This window comes from Pezoporus occidentalis, unplaced genomic scaffold, assembly GCF_034315485.1.
Source record: "Pezoporus occidentalis ecotype Australia unplaced genomic scaffold, CSIRO_AGI_Poc_V1 ctg60, whole genome shotgun sequence".
Classification (NCBI taxonomy): domain Eukaryota; kingdom Metazoa; phylum Chordata; class Aves; order Psittaciformes; family Psittacidae; genus Pezoporus; species Pezoporus occidentalis.
This window is the reverse complement of record NW_026915944.1, coordinates 1,101,812-1,128,859: the sequence shown is the minus strand read 5'-3', so window position 1 is coordinate 1,128,859 and position 27,048 is coordinate 1,101,812. Positions and strand designations below refer to the sequence as shown.

The 27,048-nt window shown below is 42.9% G+C and overlaps 1 protein-coding gene across 1 annotated transcript in view; it reads left to right on the top strand.

Annotated features, from left to right (window-relative positions):
• Nucleotides 1-27,048, top strand: part of ABAT (4-aminobutyrate aminotransferase) — a 54,427-nt gene that overhangs the window by 19,324 nt on the left and 8,055 nt on the right. The window contains exons 2-10 of the mRNA XM_062639392.1: nt 2,165-2,287; nt 11,785-11,882; nt 12,595-12,624; nt 13,193-13,310; nt 20,995-21,044; nt 24,976-25,056; nt 25,287-25,379; nt 25,756-25,818; nt 26,944-27,007. Of these exons, the coding sequence (XP_062495376.1) occupies nt 2,218-2,287; nt 11,785-11,882; nt 12,595-12,624; nt 13,193-13,310; nt 20,995-21,044; nt 24,976-25,056; nt 25,287-25,379; nt 25,756-25,818; nt 26,944-27,007 (667 nt within the window). The 5' untranslated portion in view covers nt 2,165-2,217. The remainder of the gene's footprint in view (nt 1-2,164; nt 2,288-11,784; nt 11,883-12,594; nt 12,625-13,192; nt 13,311-20,994; nt 21,045-24,975; nt 25,057-25,286; nt 25,380-25,755; nt 25,819-26,943; nt 27,008-27,048) is intronic.

Here is a 27,048-nt window from a genome sequence, read left to right as displayed (position 1 = left end):
GACTTGTATGAGAAGAGGCATCTTATCACTGCGGGGAAGGTGGATTAGTCAGTTGGTACCAAACCACCCATGGGAGATAACTGAGGGGTTTAGAACAATGAAGCAAATCTTGGTGGGGTGTTTTAGCCTTCTGATTGCACAGGTACAGACCAGATAAATAACCTTGAGCAGAGGACATCAGTCAAGGTGATTAATCATTGTGAGAGGTGCTGCTGGGCTGATTCACCCTTTAACAGTGTTTTTCCACAGCAGGAGTCTCACTGACTTAGACCTGCACTTGTTCTTTGCTAGAGAATAGTCATGAGAAGAAATTTGTGGTGTTGGGGCATGCAAAAGTTAGCACAATGAAGAAAAGAGCCAAGAGTGAAAAAATGCTGAATGAATGAATGAATCTTGTCTTATAAATGAAGCTACTCTTTCTTGAAAAAAAAAAAAAAAAATAACTAGTTCCCTGTGCACTTCTGACCCAAAACCTAACACAGCTCATCCAGCTTTTCCAGCATGCTCTCAAACATTGTGCAAGTGTTTGCTCACCATGGCAGATTTCAAAATACCTTGGATTTTAAATTGAGCTCAGAGCAAACCAAGTGAAACCAAATGCTGTGTCAACTGCCTGGGAAGCCACAGGGGAATTTCTTTGTACCTGAGTATTAACAGGTCCATGCATTCATAGATCTCCATAGGCAAGGAGGTTTTTGTTTTCGCAGTTTTGAAAAAGCTCAAGTGTGAAGGAAAATAAATGGTATCTTGGTTAAAGACAATACAGTAATTAAGTTTCTGGTATATTACTGTTGGGTAAGAGGTGGTACTTACTGTGGTAGCAATAGATCAACTGCTTCCCTGCATTTAGTCATGATGCTGCATATTTTATTGATGGCATTGATGTAAGCAGTAAGGTATCATCTCTTTCTGCTGGAAGCTCAGTTCTGTTCTTGGAGCATATTTGTTAAATACAGTTCTTTCCAGGAGCCTTACAGGTAATAGCCACATTTCATTTGGCCTTGGCCAGTTGCTGCTGATGGCCTACACCTTCTGAGGGTAGAGGGACGGACATCCAGTGAGGTGAAAAATGCCAGCTCAGTCTTTGTACAGGCAAAGAAGATATCTAGTGCCCTACATACATGGGGTACCAAAGCTTCTAAGTGTAAAGTTTTAATTTAACCTATATCCTTGGTAATAATTCAATGACCTGTTTTATCTACTTATGACTTCCAGCCAGGCTTTCTTCAGAGGTGATCCAGAGTGAAAAAGGAGTCATACTGCTATTCATGGTACCTGACTTTACAAAGTCATTTATATTTAAGTAGCTGAGGCGGAATCACAAAACAGCTGAGGTTGGAAGGGACCTCTGGAGCTCATCTGGTCCAACCTTCTGCTTGGGCAGCATCACCTAAAGCAGGCTTCTCAGGACTATGTCCAGTTGGGTTTTGTGTATCTCCAAGCATGGTGACTCCATCCCCTATCTGGGTGACCTGTCTGGGGTTTTTCTATGTTTAGATGGAGCTTGCTGTGTTTTCGTTTGTGCCCTTTTCCTCTTATACAGTCACTGAACACCCCTGAGAGGACTCTGGCTCCTTTTTTACTCCCTCCTGTCAGATATTTATTACACACTGATGGGATGCAACCTGATCCTTCTTCAGGCTGAACAATCCCAGCTCTCACAGGCTCTTCACAGAGATGTGGTTAATTGGTAGAACCTGTTATTTCAGGGGATTTACTGTCTTTTATTTCCTAATGCTTGCCCTGCTGTTTGGTTGGTTCTAGTATTTTTGTGTGAGATTTTTCTCATAAACTTTGGTTGAATAGAAGTAACAGATTGGCTTGAGAGACTGACTGGAAACATTGTTTTTAAAAGTTCAATATAGTCCGCATAGGTAAAGGAGAAAAGAAGAGCAAGGGGAAACAGGTAATGATCTTTACCGCTGGTCCCTGCTAAAGCTGGGAGATACAGATTTAGCCTAGAAGTCATTTGCTTCAACAAGACCTAGCATCAGACTTGGGGCTCAGTGCTGAGACTGCTCTGAACATTTGCATTAATCCATCAAAGCATGCTGTCAGTTTCTTTGGACTGAAATTAGTGAAAGGGGAAATTGAAATGAATGGCACAGGAATAGGGGCTGCATCTGTAGGGACACAAATAAGTGTTCTTTTTTCTTTTTTTCAGAGCATCAGCCAGAAAAAAATCTCTCAAGACTTGGTCTTTTGAGTAAAGAAAATATGGCGTCAATGTTGCTGAGTCGACAGCTGACCTGTTGCCTGCAGCAAAACTCCAGATTGCTTGTATTTGGTAAGTGGCTTTTTTGAACTATATTAGTTTGTATTTAGTAAGTACTCATTCATGCTAGTAGACAAAATTCCAGTTTGAACGTTGCTGAGATTAGTCTGGTAGTGTTGAGTCTTTAAGAATATGATGTTCTGCGTCTTGGATAGTGATGCAGCTGTAGGCCAAAAGTGGCCCATAGAGGTGCTGTGGCTTTGTTGTGCTTTTTTTTTCAATTGTTATTCTGCAAGCAAAACGCAGTTCATAACTTGCACTGTAAACATGTTAACTGAAACAAAGCCCTTCAGCCCTTGGAACTCTTCTCTTACTTTCTGATGCTCCATGGTGCAGAGATAAAACGATCATCCATCAGAATCAGCTGGTTCTTGTCTTTGTGCTGTGTAGTGTGACCCTGCCCATCTTCCCTTGTGAGAGGGTTTGTGTGACTAATGTGAAGAGGTGGCCCTCACTGAGGATGAGTACTTCTCCCTACAGCTAGCTCTAGTGTGAAATAAAAAGCTGCCACATGGCATCAAACTATTGTCTCATAAGTGTATGGCAGCAAGTTTTTGCTTGGCTTGGGCTTCTAATTTAGCTTGTGTATGTGTACATTGAATCTGCGGTCTTTGTGAAATAGATATGAAAACTAAATTCTGTTGGCCTTTTTGGACAAAGCAGTGTAGAATCTGAGATCTGGCTTCCATCCATTTCATGTGCTGTTGCGCTGAATACAGTATGGCTGAATGGCTTTTTCTGTGACTGAGTAAATATTAATGCTTGTTCTCTCCTCCAGCCTTCGTCCAGTGCCATTGTGCTCCTTCTGCCACTGCCAGGCAAACAGAGAACCCTCCCATTTGCTCAAAAACTTAAACATGATTGATTTCCTTTTAAATAATACACTTTGGGGAGCAACTGACCTTTGGCTAAAGGACACAAAGCCTGGTCTGATAACTATTGGAAAAGTATTAGCTCAGTGTTTCAGTACAGAATGTGTTTCTATTTATGGGGGTGACGCCACTCATTGTGCTGTGCAAGAGTAGGGATAGTTTGGTCGATAGTGGTCTATGGAAAGTGCTTGCAGCAACCAGGCCTTGGTTAGTTGTCAGTCTTTTGAGCTAATTTGTTATCTCCGTATCATTACTGCTTCTGGTCCCTCCCCCTGTCTTTCACACTTCATGCTGCTTCCCAACCACAAGACAGATATATGCAAGATATGTGAAGTCACTGGAGGGCAGATGCACCAACTCACTCTTCCTTTCTCACCGTTTCAGTGGGGGGGTGTAGCTCTGCAATGAGAAAGGAAAGCACCTCCAGGCTCTGTTAATGCATCCTTGCTTTCAGGAAACTTGTAAATGAAGAAGTCTGCTAAAATTTTGAAGTGAAGAATAGAGGGCCTTGGCTGCAGTGTGTATCAGAGACCTGTGGCTTTTGGGACTGACTGCTCTGTGTTGTGTCCAGACATTAGAGAAGATGGACCAAGAGGAGAAGCCTTCACCAGAAGGATCTGTATCCTGGCAGTTTTTTAGCCTGCAACATTCCTGGCTGACATAATAGGCAGGAGGCTCTGATTCTTGTAGCAAAAATTGGAGTTCAGGGCCATTCTTGTAGTGAGCCCCAGCTAAGGGTGCCGTGCTGCTGGTCTCTGCTGGCTTTTAGGGAAGTGCTGAGGCTGACATCCAGGAGCTCTCTGCTCCAGGGTGCTTTCCTCTGAGGTATTTTTGAGCACTCAAGTTCAGAGCTTTGCAGACTGAAAGAGAGACTTGTACATTACTCCCACAAAAATCCCTGCGGTGCCATTTGGTTTGCTGATTTATTTTCTATGGGTACTGAAATAATGGTTTGCAAAGTGGGATGGAGGTGGAGAGGAGGAGAGGATAGATTGCCTCTTGGTAGAAGTCTTTATGTCTGTGGGCTGTCATGTTTCAGTTGTGCGTGTGCATTAAGCGCAATAATCCAGTTCAGCTTGAATCTGATAAATTTATTTACAGGAATTTTTTCACCTTTGATTATTTCTGATTTTTAAAGCAGATGTGGGAGTTAGCATTTTGCTGGCCCTGAGACTGAAATAAACTGGTTACTGACAAAAAAAAGGGGCAAGTGGAATGGAAGGATGTTGGCAAGTTTGCATTCAGTTGTAAAACAGGTGGAAACAAAGGTAACTAAGCTTTATACTAATCAAAATAGTGTTAGGAACCTTTTCTCTAGCTGTACATGAGGGATATGTTTAATTAAGATAGATTTCAAGCCTTCAGTCTTCTCCGGAACATGGGCAAGAGATAAGCATCTGTTTGGAGAATCCTTTTTACTTAGCCATTGCTTATAGTGTTCTCATTATTAACACAGTGCTGGTCTGTGGCAAGCTAACTAGAAAGGGAAAATGTAAATCAGTAAGTTGATCAAAATGCAAAAGCTAGGCAAAAATATGAAAGTACTATGCAACTTAAATCTTCCCCAAAATTGTGAAGCCTATGAGTATGTGGAGTCCTTACTCCTTTATTAAAAATAAGCCTTAGTCACATACGGTTTTACTTTCCTTAGGTATTTGATCTATACTTGATAGTTTGTCCTCAAAGATAAAGATCCCTGGAATTTGAAGGGTGGCAGAAAAACGCCTGTAGGCTGAGTAGCTGCCTGATCTTTTCTGACAAAGACTCCTGTGTAGTGCTGTCAGTATAGTAACAGCCAGGCAAGCATTGGAGACACGACAACGTGCCTCCATGTTACACTTTACCTGAACTGAGTTCTACTGTTGCTGTCAGCTCACTGTGCTGCAAGGTGAACACAACAGTCTGAATGTAAATACTTAACTCTGCTTTGTGCCACCTCTGGTTTTATCAGTCACGCCACTGTAATAGGAAAAGCTGTTCCATTCCATGCTTTGGAGGCAGGTGAAGATTCAGTTGTTTGTTAGCTGCTAGGGTAGTACATAATTATTTGGACAGGCTGGGACTCCAGAGATCTAAGTTCAGTTTCCTACTGATTACCCTAAGGGGTTGAATTGGTCTCTGAATCTCGTAACCATAAAGCATGCCAAAAGGTCAGTCTTCTGCCTTAAGTTAGCATCATTTTGCATTACTGCATGCCTGTGCCCTTCTAGGATGCTGTTCCTAAAGGCTCCCAGCAGTGTAGCTTCTGCAGCCTCCCCAGGCAATCTGCTGTATTGCTGAACTGACCTTACCTTGAAAACTTTTTTCTAACATTTAGCCTAAATTCCCCTTCAAAACAGGGGGAAAAGAATTTGCCCTGCCCTCAAAGGACCTGGATGCTGGAATGTTTTTTTTTTTTAATTTGTAATAGCCTTTTATATATTTGCAACCTATTACCTTTCCCAAGACTTCATCTTTCTCAGTTTGTCCAAGTACTGTCTCAGTCTCTCCCCATCCCTGATGGGGGGAATATTCTTAATCTTTCTTATGGGAGCTTCCACTTCTGTACAGGCTGTTGGGTACTGGATTTTTTTCATCTCTGGAGAATCCTCGTCCAATAAAATCTCCAGTGTGGGAGTACTGAAACACAGACAATCTCATGAGGAAGAGCTTCTGATCATACAGCGAAGCACTCTGTAAATAGCAATCTCAGTTTTCACAATATTATGCAATAGTGATGTTCGTTTTCCTAAACATCTCTAGCTAGCCTGGCCTTTTGCCATTCCGTCTCAAGATCTGTTTGTAACAGATTCTACTTGCAACGCCTAAAAGAGGACTTGGGGGAAATCACAGCCCTCCTACTTCTGGCTGTCAGGGCCTCCACACTCTAGAAATTCTGTCTGGAAGGTGGTTTGATAGACTCCATGGAGTGGAAGTTGAAGGCATGCCAGGGAGATTGCTGTTCTGCACTTGCATAGGGCAGCCGTTCTATGGCACGTGTAATGTGCCTGTTTGGGGACTGGAGAGCTTTCACTCCATGCTCTCTCACAGTAAAACACTTGCATTTTAGAGATCTGCTCTGCCAGCATTTATTTTCACCTGTCTTCTTTCCTTTTTTATCTTGCATTAGATCCTTCTCTTAATTACACTGATGTAATTTCAGTGCTTCCACTGGAGTTTCTCCCAGGCAGTCCCCAGTTGCTGTACACTTGGGAACTGTTACAGGAGTGTTATTTGTGGTCAAACATACCAGAGGTTTAAGCACTTTCTTTCTAACCCTATGCTGAACTCGACTCTTGTTATCAGAGATCACTGCTTAGCACAGAGCCCTGCTAACAGTAGTGCTCTTTGTGACTACCAACATCATAAGATGCTAGGAGGGTGTACTTAAGCAATTATGTTCCTATAGCAATGTGGTACTTTGTTAAAAATTGTGTAGTGAGACACCTGGTGAGCAATGAGGGTAGCATAGAAAAGAGAAGGAAAATGAGCTTTTCTGTCTGCCAGCAAATCATTACATCCTCTTAGATGAAAAGGAAGGATGTGATTATTTGCTGATGTTATGCAAGTGTTTAGGAAGATGATGTGTGTTGCACAGAGCTTTGAGAAGTCTGCAAGATGCAAGGAAAATAGAATTTAACTTATTGTACCCACTGTCTTTAAATGAGATGGCTAGAAAACTCTGCAAATCACTCAGCTGATATGCTCTCTGATGATTGGGTTCGTTAATAGCACATACTTCGGGGTTTTGACTTTTGCCATGATGTGAAAAAACAGCTTTGTTTACCAGGGAAAAGAGGATGCTGTTCTCAGTCATATTAGTTAAATGTAATTTAAGAGCTTTCCTACTGCTGCTTCAGATGGACGCTGCTACAGCCCATTACCTCTACACACTTTTAAGGTGAGAGCTGAGGTCATGCTGTGTGGTCCTGCTCTTCAGTTAAGCTCATACAACACAAGAAACTTTTCCTGTTGCAGTTTGATCATAGACCCTCAGTAGAAAGTCACTGACTTGGTCCATTAGCTCAAGAGCGTATCTTTAAATATCTAGGTGCTGATTTACATACAAGTTATAGTGTAATATGTACTTAAGCATATTAACATAAAATTATATTGGTTTAAAAAATAATAATCTGTGAGGCTGTTTAGGCCATTAATACATTTCTGTTGAGCTTCCATCTTTTCTTTTTAAGAAAAAACGTTTCTTTTAAACTAAGGAAGTCAGACACTCATCAGACTGAAAGTACCTTGCTTGGATGTACTGAGAATCTCAGGTTTTGTGTGTCTCATCTCTACAGTCTTTTGGAGAAGCAAAGTGCAGTGTTCAAACCAAGACCTGACATGCAAACGTCTAAACTCATCTAAGTATGAAATTGGAGTAGCCTGAGTTACGGGGTGACTCCAGGGCTCTCTTGCAGGATCAGTTGATATAAAAAGTTAAACAGGAATAACTTGGGCTAAGTTGTGAAGTACAGTGAGTACCTTCAAGAGAGAAATGCCAGCTGAGCAGAGCACACTGCAGTTTACTAGGGGACAGAATACTACAGTGAGTGATCCAATTTACTTGCATTTACTTGTCTCATTAGGAGAACTAAATACTGACACTTGGTGTGAGGGGAAGCAAGAGAGACGGTCTCTGGGTTGAAATCCTCCTTCAAGCAAAGCAAAGCAGGTATTGATGTGGCCAGTGGTCACACAGTGTCCAAGTGCATGGAAAAGCCTTGGCAGGAGAGTGAGCCACCTCCCAGAGCTGTGCTGTGTGTGCAGGGCCGCGGGGCCTGGGAGCGAGAGGCAGCACCCATGTACTCCGCCATTACTCAGGGCCTGGAGGACAAAGCATGGCACAGTATTCAGAGCAAGGAATGCCAAAAAGCAGGTGAGCCTTCGTGCAGGGGGTGGCCAGACTGTCTTTCACCAGGGTTCTGGCATCAGTGCCTGTTGAGAGCAGTCTGAGCTCCAGGTTTTGCCTGTAGAATAAGGACGGCCTGTGAGACCCTGATGAACCGTGCCTCTGAAGGCAGTGCTGTGGCAGTACCTCGCTGAACTCTGCAGCATCAAGATGAGTGGAAGCCTTAGCTAATAAAAACTGCTCTGCTTCCTTTTGTCTCATTGTCAGGAGCGTTTGGACAGGTCTCTGAGCCCTGAGGTAGCATGAGGCTTTAGAAGTCATCTATCCACGATGTGGCAGTAAGACAGCTTGTTTTCTTGCTGTTACAATGCTCTTTTAGGAGAGCTATTTACATGTGAGTACCAGAGGCTTGCACAGCCCATGAGTGCCAATGCGAGTCACTCAAGAGGCCGAGCTCTTTGCAGGACCTGGCTGTTTATACTGTCATGAAGATTTCCAATCAGAATCCTGATTTACTTGAGGAAGAGTAGGAGAAACAAAAAAAAACAGAGCTAAAAGGGGGAAGCAGGGGAACCACAGTTTTGTATTCTTAAAATTTGGGTTGTTTTGTTTATTCTTAACCAACCCTGTGAACAACTATGCCAGTGGGATGTGTAGTGAAGTGGCCTATTTGGAATGAGTCTGTTGACCTTGCTAGAAACTGTGTGAGCTTGTGCCATTTATGTTATACTCTTACAGGGAGAAGAGCTTCATTAAAAAATAAAAAGTTTGAGGATTAAGTCCACTTTGGTTTTAGTTTTTGCTATCAGAAATTTTGCTTGTATGTTGACGGTTTTGTTCTATCCTGTATTCTTCATCCTCTACCTAAGGGGAAGAAAAAAACCCAAACCTTTTCAAAGTCCTTTGATCTGGTAACACAGGCATTTTCGATATATTTATGCAAGTTATTCCTTCAAATTCAAACCATAGTGTTTGCCTGAGCTAGGATGTGGAACAACTCTGTGGCAAGTGTAAGAATCAGTAAATCAGCAGAGCTGCCATAATACTGGTATTAATAAAATGAGATGCTCTGTGGGCTCCTGAAAACAAGTATATAGAATCAAATTTGTATCACTGAATCAGCGTAGAAGTCGCTTGCAACACCTGATGGCGTGCAGCATGCTTTTTAGGAGATAACAAGAGAATGAAGGGAAACCTGTCACTTGTGTTGCTCCATTTTTAGATTGCTCTGCTTTGCTCCTGAAGCTGTTTAAAAAAATACGGTCTCACAAATTGACCAACACTACTGATTTGATGAAAATGATCAACTCTTCTTCAGGGAAGACCTGTATGTTTTAGTTTCACTTGACCAGTCTTTGTGTATGAAAACCTGTCTGTTGGTAGAATTAGTGCAACACTCCACAGCAAAATACTGTTTGGTTTTAATCGTTTATGTGTGCCCTCAGTAAATACCTAGTTCAACAGACCTATGCAAAAGAGGCATAAACAGTAGCAACAAGGTGATGATAATGATCTGCAAAGCAGGCTGACTGGTTTTGGTCTTTGGTACACAGCCTGACTAATGGAAGTATGGTTTAACAGCACACTCTTCTTGACATGTGATGTTAAACAAGTTAAGACAGCAGTAGAATACTCTCCAAATTAATTCCCTGTTGTGCAGCTCAGTAAGTATGGGTGGTTTTGCAGGGGAGACTGTGCCTTTTGCAATACCCACAATGGAATTTTCTTAGAGGAATAATTAAATCTGTGTTTAATTCAGAATCCTCACCTGTTAAAATACTTCACAGATTGTCCTTTAGGGAAGTGGAAGAGGGAAGATGTCATTTACACCTCACATGTGATGGCCAGGAAGTCTTTCAGTGTTGGCCTCAGGTCTAGAGCCTGGCAGTCAGGCACCTTGAATACTTGCAGGAGTACCTTGATTGTTAGCTGTAGAGGAAACCTTTAATTGCTGTCCCAACAAGTGTAGTTTTATGAGGACTCAGAAAGACTAAGGCAGGCAGTATGCCTGTCAGCTGCTGCTCTGGATGGGAGAACCCTGGGAGATGAAGAGGGGACACGGTGGCACAGGGTCTCTATCATTCCTGTTACTGCTAAGTTCCAAAATGCCCAATATATAATTTGTGCATCTCTTGGTGCTTTTTCCTTTATCATCTCAACTAGCACCCAGAGCCTCGGGGGAGGGAGAGAAGAGGACACACAAGGAGAAACATTTATCACTGTTTTGCTGTGATCTCCATCAGGGAGGAGCAGGGTGCACAAAAGGCTTAGTTTGATCTCTTTTCCCCTTTTAGACTTCATGGTGTGTCTACTAAATCTGCAGCTTTATTGGCTATGAATTGCGTGGCTTTTGATCTTTTATATGCAGTTGCTTTTTTTCCAGTGGAGCAGTTGTCATGTGGTCTCCAATTTACATGAACACTAAACAGAATGGCACCAAAATGAAGTGGTGTTGCTGTAATGAAATCTATTAATAGCTTTGCAGAGAGGCACTGACACATCTCAGGGCTTAGAATTAAAGCTGAGAATAGTCATCTTTGCAGACAAAATTTCCCCAAAATGAGCAGTGAATTTAAGTGCTCAGCTAGAGAGGATCCCAAAGGGCAGTAATTTTTTAGATAGTTTCTCAAAATTAAGCTTGACTGAGACATCTGAGCATGGGCTGACAAACTGAGGCAAGCCATTTGGGCTATCTAAACCGCACCAACTTAAAAATGCCTATCACAGACTAAAGTTATGCCCTTATCTTTCAAGTATTATTCTGGTCCAAGTGTAATTCCCCTAAATTAAGCATATGACGGTTAATTTGTTGTTGACATTCTCCTGGGTAGAGGTTTGCAAGTGCTCCCTGACAAAAATGCAGTTGTTAAGAGTGTTAGTTCAGTTCAACACTTAACCACAGGATTTGGAGCAAGCTCATGGTCTCTTACTGGTCACCTTGGTAGAGCTCTTGAGTCTACTTCCTTTGTTGCAAATGTACAATTCCCATATTATCCTGTACTCCCTTTAATGGAATATGTACATATTTGGAATATATGCTCACCAGAACTGTCTCTGTCATATGAAGCATGCCGAAACCCTGGATTTTGAAAGTTACTTCAGAAATGGAATCAGAGCCTGTTACTGATGAAGCATAGGGGATTTTTGCCATTTTGTTTCATTAAGATGTCAAGTTTATTATGATTCCACAATTACACATGTGGATAAAGAACAGCAAGGTCAGAGGCAGAATAAGAGGAAAAACTATACTATTTCTGACCCAGATTTCAGGGCTGTACTGCAAGATGCTGCATTCATGTGAGATTTTGAATTTATTTTAAACATAGCCATTTACCTTTCTGAGACAAATCTTTCCCAGATGGTTTTCTTTGAGCTATTTCAGAACATCGCAAGGGTTTTTACCTGTGGACTCCAGCAGGCTTTTTGGTTATTACTGAATGAATTATTAGTGAATGAAGCCAACTCTGCACAGGAGTGGGGAATTTGTGGCAAAGGTGTAATGGACAGACCCAACAACAGAGATGGAAAGAGATGTGCCCTAAGTGCCCATGTCCTTTACAGCAGGATTTGTCTCTGTTTCTCTAGAGTTGCCTTGTCAATTCACTTGGGGTTTTTATTTATTTTAAAGCAGCCTCCCTTGTATTAGTTTTATTTTAACACTTGTCAAAGATATTTAGTTCACTTCATACAGTACAATGTAATGGGTCTCATCTGTCAAGTGTTCTCAGTCTGGTAAGGTATGGATATTTATTCTGAGAGGAGAGCACAGAAAATACGGTCTGTACTCAGGTTCTCATTATTTCTTACAGGACACAGATATATCAGTCAAGCTGCAGCTAAAATTGATGTGGATTTTGATTATGATGGACCTCTAATGAAGACAGAAGTTCCTGGACCACGATCTAGAGTAAGTTACCAAAGCACAGTAGATTGGATTTTGTGGGGTTTGCTTTTTCTTTTTTCATTTTCTTTAGCTGTGTTTAACTTTTTAGAAAATAAATTTAATTCCAACCCTTAAATCTGATATGAATAAACATCAATTCACAACAGTCTGCGGCCACTTCTATGAAGATGCTGAGAGTGAAAAGCTCATGAATGAAATGCCCTCTCTCTGAGAGAGAGATCTGAATCACAACTGCCAACTTCCTGTATGAAGTAATTGAAAGCAAAAGAGCATCAGTTTGAAACACCTCGTGAGGCTTGATCACCTGTGCTGCTGCTGAAACAGAAACTCAGCTGGCTTTATATGATATGAAATAATGTTTTGGTTTTGAAATGAAGAGAGTTCCAATTTGTAGGACTCTGGCTTCTCTTATTTTCTGATTTCTCTCTTGTTTTCAGTTATCAATATAGAAGAGGCAGCTTTCTCTCTGGGGAGATTTACAATTAAACTGTGTTTGCAGCCCCTGTAGCTTTGCATGCCACAGTTCATAGTTTTGATTGTAATATTTGCAAGCTGTACTGTGGAAGTCCATGTGGCAAGTAGAGTTGCTAGGTAAGCACACAGGGCTGCAAGTTTTGCATATGATTGATGTGATCAGAAAAAAGAAGCATACATTCTGCTTCAGTATGTGGTAATTACATACTTGAGACTCTTTTGTTTGCTTGTTTTTTTACAGGAATTAATGAAGCAGCTGAGTGGCATTCAGGTAACTTGTCAAGTTTTCTGAGTTTTGGGGGTATTAATACTGTGATTTTGGAACTTGTTTTGAAATCCTGTTGTGTATGTTTAATTCCATGCCAAAAAAAAAGGTAAAACACTTGACTCTGAGTTTCCACACTGAATGAATGAATAAAAATCTTTTTTTATCTGAATAAATCTTTTTTAGTATATTTCGAATACTGCAGTTATTTAGCTGGGAACAGTGATTTTTCTTTAAACACTATACATGCCTTTTAAGTTGGTATGAAGTGGCCAATGAAAATATAGGTACATTTGGGCCTGAGCTTAAAAGTATGTCAGCCTATATGCGTATTGCCTTGCCAAGATGGGCAGCTCCTTAAAGCCTGTGCTTTATTTCTGTAGAAGTGCATACTTGCCCTTTTAACAGTCCCTCTTTATAAAAAGAGCTCTACAGTTAATTCCTATGCAATTAATATAATGTGCCTTTGTATCTTATTGTTAGATATTATCAGATTTTGCTGTAGAGCCATTAGTTGAACCTACCTACACACTACTACATTTTAAAGCATTAATTGTTTGTTTTCTCCTTTCAGAATGCAGATGCTGTACATTTTTTTTGCAACTATGAAGAGAGCCGAGGCAACTACCTTGTAGATGTAGATGGCAATCGCATGCTCGATCTCTACTCTCAGATTTCATCCATCCCAATAGGTAGGAGACAGTTGTACCAAAGCTTCTTGCTTTGTCCTCAAGTTGTCATTTTCTTATCTATCTTGGCCACTACCAGGGAAGACGGTTGGATAGAAAAACAAAGCAGACATAAGGTATGCCTTATTGCAGTCAGGGTACACCTCAATGCTGTGTATTACGTGTGGTGTTTTTGAACAGCTAAAGAAACTACAAATTGAATACTGACAGTACTGAATACTGAATACTCACTGGAAGTACATAGTGGTATGTGGAAGGTGCTCTAGTATTAATCTTAACTTGAATATGCAAGTTCCATGGTTTAGGTGGTCTTTGTTTGCTTGGATTTGTTACTTTGTGATTCTGTAACAGTATGTTACTGTTTTAAACGTTAACAAACATGACTTGAACATTTTAACAATAAATTATATGCTTTAGTTAACACTTCTATCTCAAAAGAACTGAAAAAAAGGAGTTTTCCATACGGACTCCAATAGGATGAAAAAAGACCAAACACTGAACTGTGGTGCTGGATGGAAGCAAATGCAGGCCAGCCGGGCTGAGGAACCAAGCAATGGGATGTATCAACTACTTGGGAAAGTCAGCTAATTTTACGTTTTCATGAAGCATTTCAAGAAGGAAAAGCAGCAAGGCAGAGAAGTAGGCTCCAACTGCAAGGTATACAGGTTTCAGTAGGTGTTCAGTTTGTTCCTTGTCCATGGTTCCTATCAGTTGCTTAAAAATACATTTCTGCAAAAGCAAAAAGAGCAGGAGTGCTGGGGTAATTTAAAAGGTAGATGTTGTGCTATATATAGAAACTGTGATGACTCAAAATCATCCCTACAGGCCTCCCTTATTGGGAAACAGAATTTAGTGCTGTTCAGGTCATTACCAAAATTCTGTTACTGAAGACCTTGTGGGTCTTATGGCAGTGAGTTTGTAGTTATCCCAGTCTCCTTTGCAGACAGTATTGTTGCTCTCGTGTAGCACCTCAGTAAATGTGTAATTATTCCAGAGCTCTTAAATTTTTGCAGTTTATTTTCATTAACAGAAGTTCCAGATAATTTTTATCTTTTAACTAGATGCTGCACTGAGTTAACTTCTTTGTCACTGCTGATGTAGAAACAGGAGTGAGACAAAGAAGCACAATGCTTGTGTGCCAATGATCATCTAACTTGAGTTGGATTGGACAATAGGGGTCTAGGAAAGGAAGTGCATTTAATGTTCAAGACCTCCCGTTCTTCACACAAGAAATGCTGATTTGAGAAACTAGTGCATGGTCATGCAGTTGAAAGAAAGTAATAGAGGAGCCAACAAGGAGAGGTGCCATGCTTGACCTCGTGCTCACCAACAGGGAAGGGCATGTTGGAAATGTGATGCTCCAGGGCAGCCTTGGATGCAGCGATCATGAGATGGTCGAATTCAAGATCCTCAGGACAGTGAGAAGAGCATGTAGCAAGCTCACTGCCCTGGACTTCAAAAGAGTAGACTTTGGCCTCTTCAGGAATCTGCTTAGTAAGGTTCTATGGGATACAGCCCTAGAGGGCAGGGGGGCCCAAGACTGTTGGTTGATATTCAAGGATCACCTGCTATAGGCTCAGGAGTGTTGCATCCCAACTAGAAGGAAGTGCAGCAGGAGGGCCAGGAGACCTCCTTGGATGGATAAGGAGCTGCTGAGGAAAACTCAAATGAAAAAAGAGGCTTATAAAAGGTGGAAGCGAGGATAGGCGGCCTGGGAAGAGTATAGGGATGTTGTCTGGGAAGCTAGGGACCAGGTTAGGAAAGCTAAGGCCCAGTTAGAATTAAACTTGGCTAGGAATGTTAATGATAACAGGAAGGGATTCTATAGGTACATAGCGAATAAAAAACAGACTAGGGATAACGTAGGCCCCTTCTGGAAGCTCTTGGGAGAACTGGCTACCCTGGGTTTGGAGAAGGCTGAGGTTCTGAATGACTTCTTTGCCTTGGTCTTCACTGGCAAAGGCTCTGACTACACCACCCAGGTCTTGGAAGGTAGAGCAGGGACTGTGAGAATGAAGACCTTGGGCCCACTGTAGGAGAGGATCTGGTTCAAGACCATCTTAAAAATCTGAACGTGCACAAGTCCATGGGTCCTGATGAGATCCATCCGCGGGTCCTGAAGGAGCTGGTGAATGAAGTTGCGAAGCTGCTGGCCATCATATTTGAAAAATCATGGCAGTCAGGTGAAGTTCCCAATGACTGGAAAAAGGGAAATATAACCCCCATTTTCAAGAAGGGGAAAATGGATGACCCGGGGAATTACGGCCCAGTCAGTCTCACCTCTGTGCCTGGCAAAATCTTGGAGCAGATTCTCCTGGAAGGCATGCTAAGGCACATGAAAATCAACAAGGTGCTCGGTGACAGCCAGCATGGCTTCACTAAGGGGAAATCCTGCCTGACCAATTTGGTGGCTTTCTATGATGGGTCTACAGAACTGATGGACAGGGGTAGAGCAGTTGATGTCATCTGCCTGGACTTGTGCAAAGCGTTCGACACTGTCCCACATGACATCCTTGTCTCTAAATTGGAGAGACATCAATTTGATGGATGGACCACTCGGTGGATAAAGAGCTGCCTGGATGGCCGCACACAAAGAGTTGTGGTCAATGGCTCAATGTCCAGCTGGAGACCAGTAACGAGTGGCGTCCCTAAGGGATCGGTGTTGGGACCGGTCTTGTTCAACATCTTTGTTGGTGACATGGACAGTGGGATTGAGTGCGCCCTCAGCAAGTTTGCTGATGACACCAAGCTGTGTGGTTCAGTTGATACGCTGGAGGGAAGGAATGCCATCCAGAGGGACCTTGACACGCTTGTGAGGTGGGCTGATGCCAACCTCATGAAGTTTAACCATGCCAAGTGCAAGGTCCTACACCTGGGTTGAAGCAATACCAGGCACAGCTACAGGTTGGGCAGAGAAGAGATTCAGAGCAGCCCTGTGGAGAAGGACTTGGGGGTGTTGGTCAATGAGAAAATGCACATGAGCTGGCTTCAGTGTGTGCTTGCAGCCCAGAAAGCCAACCGTATTCTGGGCTGCACCAAAAGGAGCGTGACCAGCAGGCCAAAGGAGGCGATCCTGCCCCTCTACTCTCTCTTGTGAGACCTCTCTTGGAGTATTGTGTGCAGTTCTGGTGTCCTCAACATAGGAAGGACACAGAACTGTTGGAGCAAGTCCAGAGGAGGCCACAAGGATGATCAGGGGACTGGAGCACCTCCCATATGAAGACAGGCTGAGAAAGTTGGGGCTGTTCAGCCTGGAGAAGAGAAGGCTGAGTGGAGACCTCATAGCAGCCTTCCAGTATCTGAAGGGGGCTTATAGGGATGATGGGGAGGGACTCTTCATTAGGGACTGTAGTGATAGGATAAGGGGTAATGGGTTGAAACTTAAACAGGGGAAGTTTAGATTGGATAGAAGGAAGAAGTTCTTTACTGTGAGGGTGGTGAGGCACTGGAATGGGTTGCCCAGGGAGGTTGTGAATGTTCCATCCCTGGTGGTGTTCAAGGCCCGGTTGGAGAAGGCCTTGGGTGAGATGGTTTAGTGTGAGGTGTCCCTGCCCATGGCAGGGGGGTTGGAACTAGATGATCTTAAGGTCCTTTCCAACCCTAACTATTCTATGATTCTATGAATGTCCGTGCATACTCCAAAAGAATGAAATGAAGGTTGTTCATGTGGTGCGCTGAGCCTTTCTGACTTTCTAATGCCTGATGGTGCAAGCACACCTCTTTTAATACAGTTTTTGTGTATAAAATGTTTAAGTTTTAGGTGGAAATATTTTCTTAACAGGCAGAAATGGGCAGGGGCTTCTGCAGTTTACTTTTTCTGGTTGAATGAAACTGGTGACGTAGATGTAAGACTCCAGTACCTATAACTGATAAGCCATCTGTATCAGCTAAGCCGTCTAGTTCCTCCCTCATCTGTGGCAATTTGCTTGTGAGAATAAACTGTGGTTTTTTTTGTCCTAGAGGACATGTTCCTCAGTCACAAGGGGACTATAGTGCACTTCTTCATATACCTTTTCAGATAATGGCTGTGATACCCTTTATAGCAACAAAGGGTAAATGGAAATGGAATATTTACAGGCTGACCTAAATCTAATTGACCACATGGCATTCGTTTGGTTTTTTTTTAAGTTGCACTGAATGACAAGACTGACTATCTGAAGCTGCAGAGGTTACTAATAACATCCCTCTTGGTGACAGCATTAGGTTCTAGACTGGGACACCAAAACAAGATCACAATGTGCTTGCGAGTCATCTGTGCTTATCTCTCTGCAAGTAAATCCAATAAAACCTTTTATGAATCTGTCAAGATGCCCCGAGATTTAATAATGGTCTGCCACCTAGAATGTATTTATCAGCAGAGCTTGAGAGATAATAAGTGCCTGTGTGGTGAGATAAGAATTAAAGTAAAAAAAACCTCCAGGCAAAGATGTTCTGGGCTGTTTCTTGCTGAAAACCAAAAATTAAAACCATTTTTTATCATGGTTTTTGGAAAGCTGTGGTACAATATACTCCTTTAAACCTGTATCTAGTCTGTCTGGAGTTAGAAACACCGTGGAGCTAAATACAAGTGGAGATTCTATCAGCATGTGTACTGGCAACCATCCTGAAATGTTAAATGAAACACAGCTTTCAGTGCTGGGAAGGCCTGTTGTGTTTGGGGTTATGCAGAGGTGTAGTTGGATATTATTGACAGCAGCCTGCTGCTTGGATCAAATGGATTCTTTGGGCTTTCTCTGTCTCATTGTTTTAGCAGCCTCCAGTTTTTTCCTCGTGTAAAGAGGCACGTTCATGAGCCTGAGGACATGTACTTTCCTGTCACATTGATCTAGACACACACCAAGAGTGATGAAGCAGGTGTCCTCTTAAGAGCCAGCCCTGTCACTTCTGGAAGGAGTGTATGTGAGAGTGGATTCCTAAAGCTACAAACCCTCACATTGGTTATCGCAGTGAAGCATGCTACTGTTTGACATCTCAGCCTAGAGCTTCCTGAATTTGTCTACCACAGTTGTGTAATAGTTATTGAACCGCTTAGTTTTTCCTGGTGTTACTTTATGACTGTTAACCCATGTACCAGCTCAGCATCTTTCAGAAACAGCTGGGCTCTAAGGATTCTCTCTTCTCCTTCTGGGGCCTGTTTGGGGATCCATCAGCTGAATAGGGAATGTTAGGAGGGCCGTTGGGCCTGAAATGAAGAGAATGGAAAACACACCTCCTGTGGGTGGGAAGGGGTAAGTTACGGGTAATAGAAGCCTTGAATTTGTGTTACTTAAGAGAAGATGCAAACATCTCTGCATTCTTCATGCATCTTGACAGCAGCAGCAGTGTTACATGTCTTTACCAGCAATAGCAGAGTTAATGGTTAAGCTCCTGAGTAGTGGTAGCTATTTATAACAAAGTTCTGTGAGTTTAGTTTAGAGACTTCTAAAATACCGGGTATACTCTCGAAGGTGCTCTCAGCAGTAGCACAGCTATAGCTCACAGTGACACAGCTTCCAGCCTAGCAACAGCTCTTCCCATGACAGCAGGTGCAATGCAGATTTAGTTGTCTGTGTCACAAATAACTGCTCGGATTCTCTTGATAATAATTTCAACAGATTCTTTGCAGCATGACATGCAGCTAAAACAATCTGTGCATTTCCTTGTTTTGAACTGAAATACTCAAAACAGAATTTATAATTGATTTGTTAATGCAGTAGTCTAGAGCTCCATTGCTCAGCCAGGATAATCAGGGCTGTTGTCATTCAGCTGCACTGGCTTGATAAGCTTTTGTGATAAAATTAGAGCAGGCTGACTTCTTGAGCAGTAGGGAAGATGAAGTTTCCAACTGTTTCTACAAGGCTATATAAAAGATGATGTTAATCTCTGGATTTGGCACTTCATACATTAGAAATCAGGCTTCAAATGAAATTTTTTGGGCTCCTTTGTTGTTTTTTTTTTTTGTATCAGATAGGTTGGTTTACCGGTAAGCAAGCAAGTCGCATCAGTCCTTCTTGTGTTAGATCCAAAGCATCCTTAGTATCTTGGTGTTTCTGGATAAAAAGGACACATTGTTGCATCTTTTCCCAAATAAGGAAAACTGGAAGGAACAAAAAACTGGTCATGAAAGAAAGTGAAAAGAGCAGAATCTGCTGCTTTAATACGAGACAGCAGTTTGTCAAACAGGGTGTTTTTATGGTGATGCACAGCTGAGGTATATGAATTTATGAGAAACAAAGATTTTCAGGCAGGTGTCTTGGAATGATGAATGGGTTGTGGCGGGTTAGATTTGGGTGTTTGTCACAGCCCACGAGGTCCAAGTGCATGACTGTCTGTGTAGAAAGCCTCTTCCTTCCCGTGGGACTGTTAATGATCACACATGAACATCTGCAGTGTGCCTGGCTGGAATGTGCATCTTCATGCATGCAGGTAAATGCCAGTGTATGACTACCTGACAATCTGGACAGTATGGAGGCACATCTCAAACCCAGTTTTGGCAGCACTCTGCACGTGGTGTGGAGGTAGCACTGCAGAGGGTGGTGTGGTGAACGCTGCCCAACTGCGACTGATGTCAAGGGGCGCTGTAAAGCCACTGGCAAAGCTCTGCCAGAGTCCCAGGGCTTGTCCCTACTGGGTCTGGCATAGCATGTGCTCTTCAGCAACCAACAGCCAGCTCTGAGAACAGCATGGCTGTGCTAGTAAGGTTACCCTGCACTGCCTGGCTGGAGCTGCTGAAGGACAAAAAGCCCTTGCTGACGTTTTGTTCGCACACTGTAATGCAGTGAAATTACAATTCCTAAGTGAGCTTTCTTTGGGAAAACAGTAAATGTGGATTTTTGCATGTCTGTTTTGTATGGTCAGCTGCCAAATACTGAGGAATGGCATGGAAGAAACAGGGGGAATGTTGACTTTGCAATGAAGAAAAATCCAGTCAGTTAGAAAGCACAGGGGGGGAAGGGAGGGGGGAAGCTCTGTCACTGTGTTGGGAATAATCAGCCTGATACTCAAGGATGATAAAGATTGCTATGAAGGCATAGCTCCAGCTACTGTAATGGACAGAGCTGCATGGGGACCTTCCTTCCACGGTGGTGGGTGGTCACTGCATGGTGAAAGCCACACAAGTCTAGCAGATCAGGGTTGTGGTGAGTGAGAATAGCAAGCAGCCTGTGTCAGGGAGGAGAGACTGGAGACGCTTCTATACCAGAGCTAAATGGTGACCTACAGAAACAACAGCTTGTGGGCTGCACTGGCAGAATGCAAAGCTGCTCTTAACTGAGGAAGAGGAGAGGTTCACATGTTGCACTGTACAGAAACCAAGTACATGTGGGAAATCTAGAAAGGAGAGCAAGCAAGTGGTTAATAGTTCTACAGTAACTATAATGCTTCAGTTAGGCCTTGTCAGGCAAAAGATCCATGTCTTGTTCATTTATTTTTGTGTTCAGTTTTTAACTTTCAGTACTTACATAAGTTTTGCTATTTCCTGACACAAAATTTGTACCAAAGTTCCAGATTAATGTATTTTGTAAAAAATATTTGAAGCTAAAGTACATTAACTTCAAAAGAAGTTCTATTACTATTCGCTAAAACATACACAAGTTACACAGAAACAGTCAAGCATTAAGTTGAGGTTATAGTCTAGGTTAATCTTCACATTAGTTTATTGAAACCAGATGGAAATAACTATTTTCTTTCTTTGTTCCTTTTTTATTAGGTTACAGCCATCCGTCTCTGATAAAGCTTCTGCAGCAGCCACAGAACTTGGTAAGTGAATTAAAACACAAAGTACTTGAAGGCATCCCCTCCTCCCTATGGTGGGCATGCTGACTTTTCTCTTAAACTGATAATGCTTAATGACTCACTTTAAAGTATGATGGGATCTGCTGCTTCCAAAGGAACTGCCTCCAAAGCCCAGAGTGGATAGAGCAGCCAGGACCCCTCTGTCCCAGATATGAGCATCAAAGCTTTTGCTGGTCCCCTATTCCGATTTCTGAAACCTGCCCCAATCTACTGGGAGGGCAGCACTAAACCCCATCAGTCTGCACCTCCCTGTGCATTTTGGGTATCCAGCAGGCTCTAGCCTGGGTATGGGCTGGGCAGGATGTCATCTTCAACTAGACCATATCACTCAGAACCACGTCCAGCCTGGCCTTGAATGTCTCTGGGGATGGTGCATCCACCACCTCACTGGGCAACCTGTGCCAGTATTTTACCACCCTCGTTGTAAAGAGTTTCTTCCTCGTGTCCAGCCTGAATCTCCCCTCTTTTAGTTTAAACCTGTTTACCCCTCATCCTGTTGCAATAGGACTTCCTAAAAAGTCTCTCCCCATCGTTCTTATAGCCCCCTTTTAAGAACTGAAAGGCTGCAGTAAGGTGTTCCCAGAGTCTTGTCTTCTCCAGGCTGAACAACCCCAACTCTCTCAGTCATTCCTCATAGCAGAGGTGCTCCATCACTGATCATTTCTGTGGCCTCCTCCGGACCCTTTCCAACAGCTCCATGTTTTTCCTGTACTGAGGAGTGCAGAGCTGAACACAGAGCTCCAGGTGGGGTCTCACCAGAGCAGAGCAGAGGGGCAGAATCACCTCCCTTGACCTGGTAGCCGTGCTTCTTTGAATGCAGCCCAAGATACAATAGACCTTCAGGGCTGCAAGTACACACTGCTGGGTCATCTCCAGTCTTTCATCCACCAATACCCCCAGGTCCTTCTCCTCAGACCTACTCTTAAAGCCTTCATCCCCCAACTTGTATTGGTACCAAGGGTTGCCCTGACCCTGGTGCAGGACCCTGCACTTGGCCCTGTTGAACCTCATCAGGTTCACATGGACCCACCTGTTGAGCCTGTCCAAGTCCCTCTGGATGGCTTCCTGTCCCTCAGGCATGTCAGCTGCAGTACTCAGTTTGGCATCATCTGCAGACTTGCTGACGGCACACTCAATCCCACTGTCTGTTGTTGATGAAGATATTGAAGAGTACTGGTCCCAGTATGGACCCCTGATGGAACCACTTGTCACTCTTGTCCATCCAGACATTGAGCCATTGACCACTACCCTCTGGATGTGACCATCCAGCCAATTCCTCATCCACTGAACAGTCCACCCATCAAATCCATAGATCTCCAATTTAGAGAGAAGGATGTTGTGAGGGAGCGTGTCAAAGGCTTTACAGGTGTCCATATGGACAACATCCGTAGCCCTTCCTTTGTCCAGTGAAATAGTAACTCCGTAATAGAAGGCCACCAGGTAGGTCAGGCAGGACTTGCCCTTGGTGAAGCTGTGCTGGCAAACCCACTGCAGACAGGAGTGTGTGCCGGGCTCTGCCTGCAGATAAAGCACCAGCTTTATTGTGAAAGTACTTCTTTTGAGCAGTACACATTGAGGGAGGGCCCTTGATTACTGCTCATGATGGGATCAGTGCTTTCTTATTTGGTTGGTTGTAATGCTCCACATACCCTCTCTGTAGCCAGGTATAGAGAACAGAATGTGCATCTGTTCATCTGGGACTACAGCAGCTTGATGTCAATGTTCTCTTCTTGTCAGTGCTGAGCATCTCATTAACAACAAAAGAAAAACACAACTTTCTGCTCAGTAGCAAATGTCAATTGACTGTAAGAGCCCATAATCAAATTCACAACAAATTTATGGCCTCTTATCTGACTTGAGATGAAAATTTACTTCTAAGCTGAGACAAAAAGTCAAGTAAGATTTCTCTTACACACTAAACAAAAGCTTTTTGTTAATCTGTCAGTAACATCCTTGCTCAGGTTGTGGGGGGTTTTTAAGCTTGAGTCTGTTGAAATGATGTTTTGGAAATGAGACACTTGTTCAAGTAACAGAGTATGAGATAGGACTTCGTAACATCTCGTGTGATCTTTGTTTTTCCCTAAGAATTCTGATGAAGTGTTCTTGCAGGCACAGTGACCACTCATGCCCCTTGCCGTGGTCTACACGTCTCCTGTGATCTTGCAGGCACAGTGACCACTCATGCCCCTTGCCGTGGTCTACACGTCTGAATCCTGATGCAGCGTTCTTGCAGGCACAGTGACCACTCATGCCCCTTGCCGTGGTCTACACGTCTGAATCCTGATGCAGCGTTCTTGCAGGCACAGTGACCACTCATGCCCCTTGCTGTGGTCTACACGTCTGAATCCTGATGCAGCGTTCTTGCAGGCACAGTGACCACTCATGCCCCTTGCCGTGGTCTACACGTCTGAATCCTGATGCAGCGTTCTTGCAGGCACAGTGACCATTCATGCCCCTTGCTGTGGTCTACACGTCTGAATTCTGATGCAGTGTTCTTGCAGGCACAGTGACCACTCATGCCCCTTGCTGTGGTCTACATGTCTGAAAAAAAAGAGTACAAATTGAGGAGAAAGATTGAAAGATGCTCATAAATGTGCAAGCTTTGAGTTGCAGTGAAAATACAGATGTTTTGGCGGAGGCAGCATGTTCCCTCTGGAGACCCATAAAGATATAAGTCATTGAAGCTCAGCCTTTAATTTCAACAATGACTTGTTATAACAAGAAGAATAACAAAAATAAGGGCAAATAACGCTGCTTTGCAGGTGGCAGACTTATTGAGCTTGTCTTTTCCTGAGCAAGTTTAATTTAAAATACGAAGTAGCACATTATGACCCAAATAAGGTTAGCTACAAAGACTAAGAGCAATGATGAGTCAGTTTTAATCCATGACACTTAATTTACATTAATTGTTAGTGGAATGGGGAGACTGAGGGTGTTCCAGAACTGCCTGTGTGGGCCAGTGGCTCAGTATTCCCACCATACCTTCTGACACCAGAAGTACCTTTCTCAAAGGTGTGAGTCAGACTAGGTTGCTCAGGGCTTTATCTGGATCATGCAGTCTGCAAGGAGGGAGGCTGTACAGCCTCTTGAGGCAACCCATTCCATGGCTTCACTGTTGGTGACAAAGCTTTTCCATGTACCCAAATCTGCACCTCTGTCTGGATATATCGCAGTCAATCTTCTGGAGCGTGATTAAAAGCATGATATTGAGTACTGGGGTAATAACATACAGGGGAGCTTCTCACCATCTCTGTGCTGCACTGCCCATTACTCCACATGCCTGAGGAGTCTGGAAGGGAGACAGCATGCCAATGAGCACAAATTTTTGTCAAGAATCTATTTTTTTGTAGTGTTGTGTTGCTGATCCTTGCATGCGTGTTATCTTTCTCAGATGTAGCCCCTATCCTTTAAGTTCACATTTGCTTTGTTGCCCTGATTCCCACTGTAATAGTATCTGGAGGATGTTTATAAGAACAGTGTTGTGAAATGGTCTGTCTTGAGGCTCAATAAGGAAGAAAATGCTGCTATGCTAATTGTATTTAGATTTAGCTATACAAGCTAAAGACAAATAATTAAGATTTTGAAGTGTATTCCCTGTGTATAAGGAAAAATGAGATTGAGCAACTAAAATGGCAATATTGCAGAGGAGATGTCAGTATCAGTTGGTGTGCCCCTTCTCTAAGGAGTCCTGCAAGAATGAAGTATTAAGAGTGAGGCAGAAAAACATTTTCTAAGACATGAGTATTGTCCTCTGGTTTTAAAACCCCTTCTTGCCACAATACAAATTTCTGCCTAAGTATTTGTAATGAGAATAAAATGTAACTGCCTTGGTATCAACATGATCCTTTTTATATGATAGTAAAACCTAACAATTTGTCTTTCTTTGTCTTTCTAGAGCACTTTTGTCAACAGACCTGCCCTAGGAATTTTGCCTCCAGAGAATTTTGCAGAAAGACTGAAGGAATCTTTGTTATCAGTAAGTTTGAGATAGCAGTGATGAGTTACCATGTTCTGTGCTTTTGGGCACGGGCAAATCAAAGGATGTTACAGACTTTGATAGGGAATTGTCTTTCCTCATCCTAGACTCAGTTAGTCTCCCATTATACTGAAGCTCATGATGTTAACGACTGAGCAGTGTTATCACCACTTTGTACTATGTGATATTATGTGTAATATTTTAGAGTAATTTTCTGTCTTCATTGACAGGTGGCTCCTAAGGGCCTGTCACAGGTGATCACCATGGCTTGCGGATCCTGCTCTAATGAAAATGCCTTTAAAGCAATATTTCTGTGGTACAGAGTGAGTAAAGTATTAAGATGTTTTTGCAGGCTTCAATGTAAAATGAGAATTTACCCATTATCAGAACTGTTACTGTAAACCAAAGTAAGGCTTGGAGGTTGTCTTGTTCATGGTGTTAATTATGTTCAACCTAGTATAAAATCTTTATTTAAAAGTCTTCATCTGAGCTTTCACTTTGTATTGATACAACTTTAGAAATTACAAAGAAAAGGAAATACAGAACATGCAGATTGCAGTCACTATCTAGGAGCCACTGTCAGTGTGTTCATTGGCTCTAATTTGGCGTACCAGCATCACTAATTTGTGGTTCAGCTATAACTGCTTTGGTTACAGCTACAGGAAAACTATCATTGGGTTCTTTGGGTTTTTTTTGCAGAACAAGGAGAGGGGCCATAACAATGTCACAAAGGAGGAACTGGAATCCTGCGTAATTAACCAGGTGATGTTTGCTCTTTTCCACACCTCAGAGGTACCATTGGCTTGGATTTATAAGGGAAGATTGGGAAGAAAAATCAGCTTTATCTTTTAAGTGGAATTTCGGGCTTGTAAATGTAGGAAATGGTGAAATATAAACTGCTCCCAACAAATATCAAGACCTGCTGCTTGTATTCTCGCATCCTTCCCAGTTGTAAATCTTGGGAAGCTCTCCCTTTTTTCATGGCATCATAGAATCATAGACTCAATGAGGTTGGAAAAGACCTTTAAGATTATGAAGTCCAACCCCAGCACTGCCAAGGCCACCACTAAACCATGTCACTAAGGGCCTTGTCCATGTGGTTTGTGAACACGTACAGGGACGGTGATTCCACCACTGCCCTGGGCAGCCTGTTCCAATGCCTGACCACCCTCTTGGTGAAGACATTCTTTCCTAATATCCAACCTAAACATCGCCTGAGGAGCCTACATGATAGATAGATGGTGATTTGGCTCTTGCAATCACAAATTTGAACATGCTGGTCCCAGTATGCACTGGGAGTGCCCAGTATGGCACTTCTGTAGTGACAAGCATTCAATGCATTCACATGGGATTAGGGAGCTCATTTGGCTTTAAAAATGAGGAGGATTCTTGTAGGGTTTTGTTGGGCTTGCTTTGTTTGTCTTCAGAATTATGAAGTTCTTGATGCTGCTCGCAGCCTGGTCCGACAGATGGCTGTCCAGTACAAATAACATGGCACATCATGACCTGAAGGAGCAGGAATTTTATAAGATGGTGTAGGACATGTAAAACTAATGATCACTTCTGGTGATCACCATCCCCAAGCATCCCATACACATGCTCACAGTTTGTACAAAAAGGGCCAATCCTACTGAATGTTCAGCCTTTGTGTGACCTCGTGTGAAGAGTTACTGTGATACAGTGTAAGCTGCCAAGTATTCATTAGTATTAATGATGTATTTGAGGAGGCTGGGCAGTTATTAGGGGATGACAAATGTGTATGTTTAAATGGGTGACTAATGCTGCCTGGTGCCTGACGGCGGCAGCCTCCACTGGGAGTGCTGAGGGAGGCAGCAGCGCTGCCGTGTGTCCGTGTCCCTGACTGCTGCCTGTCTGCTCTTCCTCCAGCCCCCCGGCTGCCCCGATTATGCCATGCTCTCCTTCATGGGTAGCTTCCACGGGAGGACACTGGGTAAGACAAGCATGGGCACACCTCCTCCTCCTCCTCCCTTT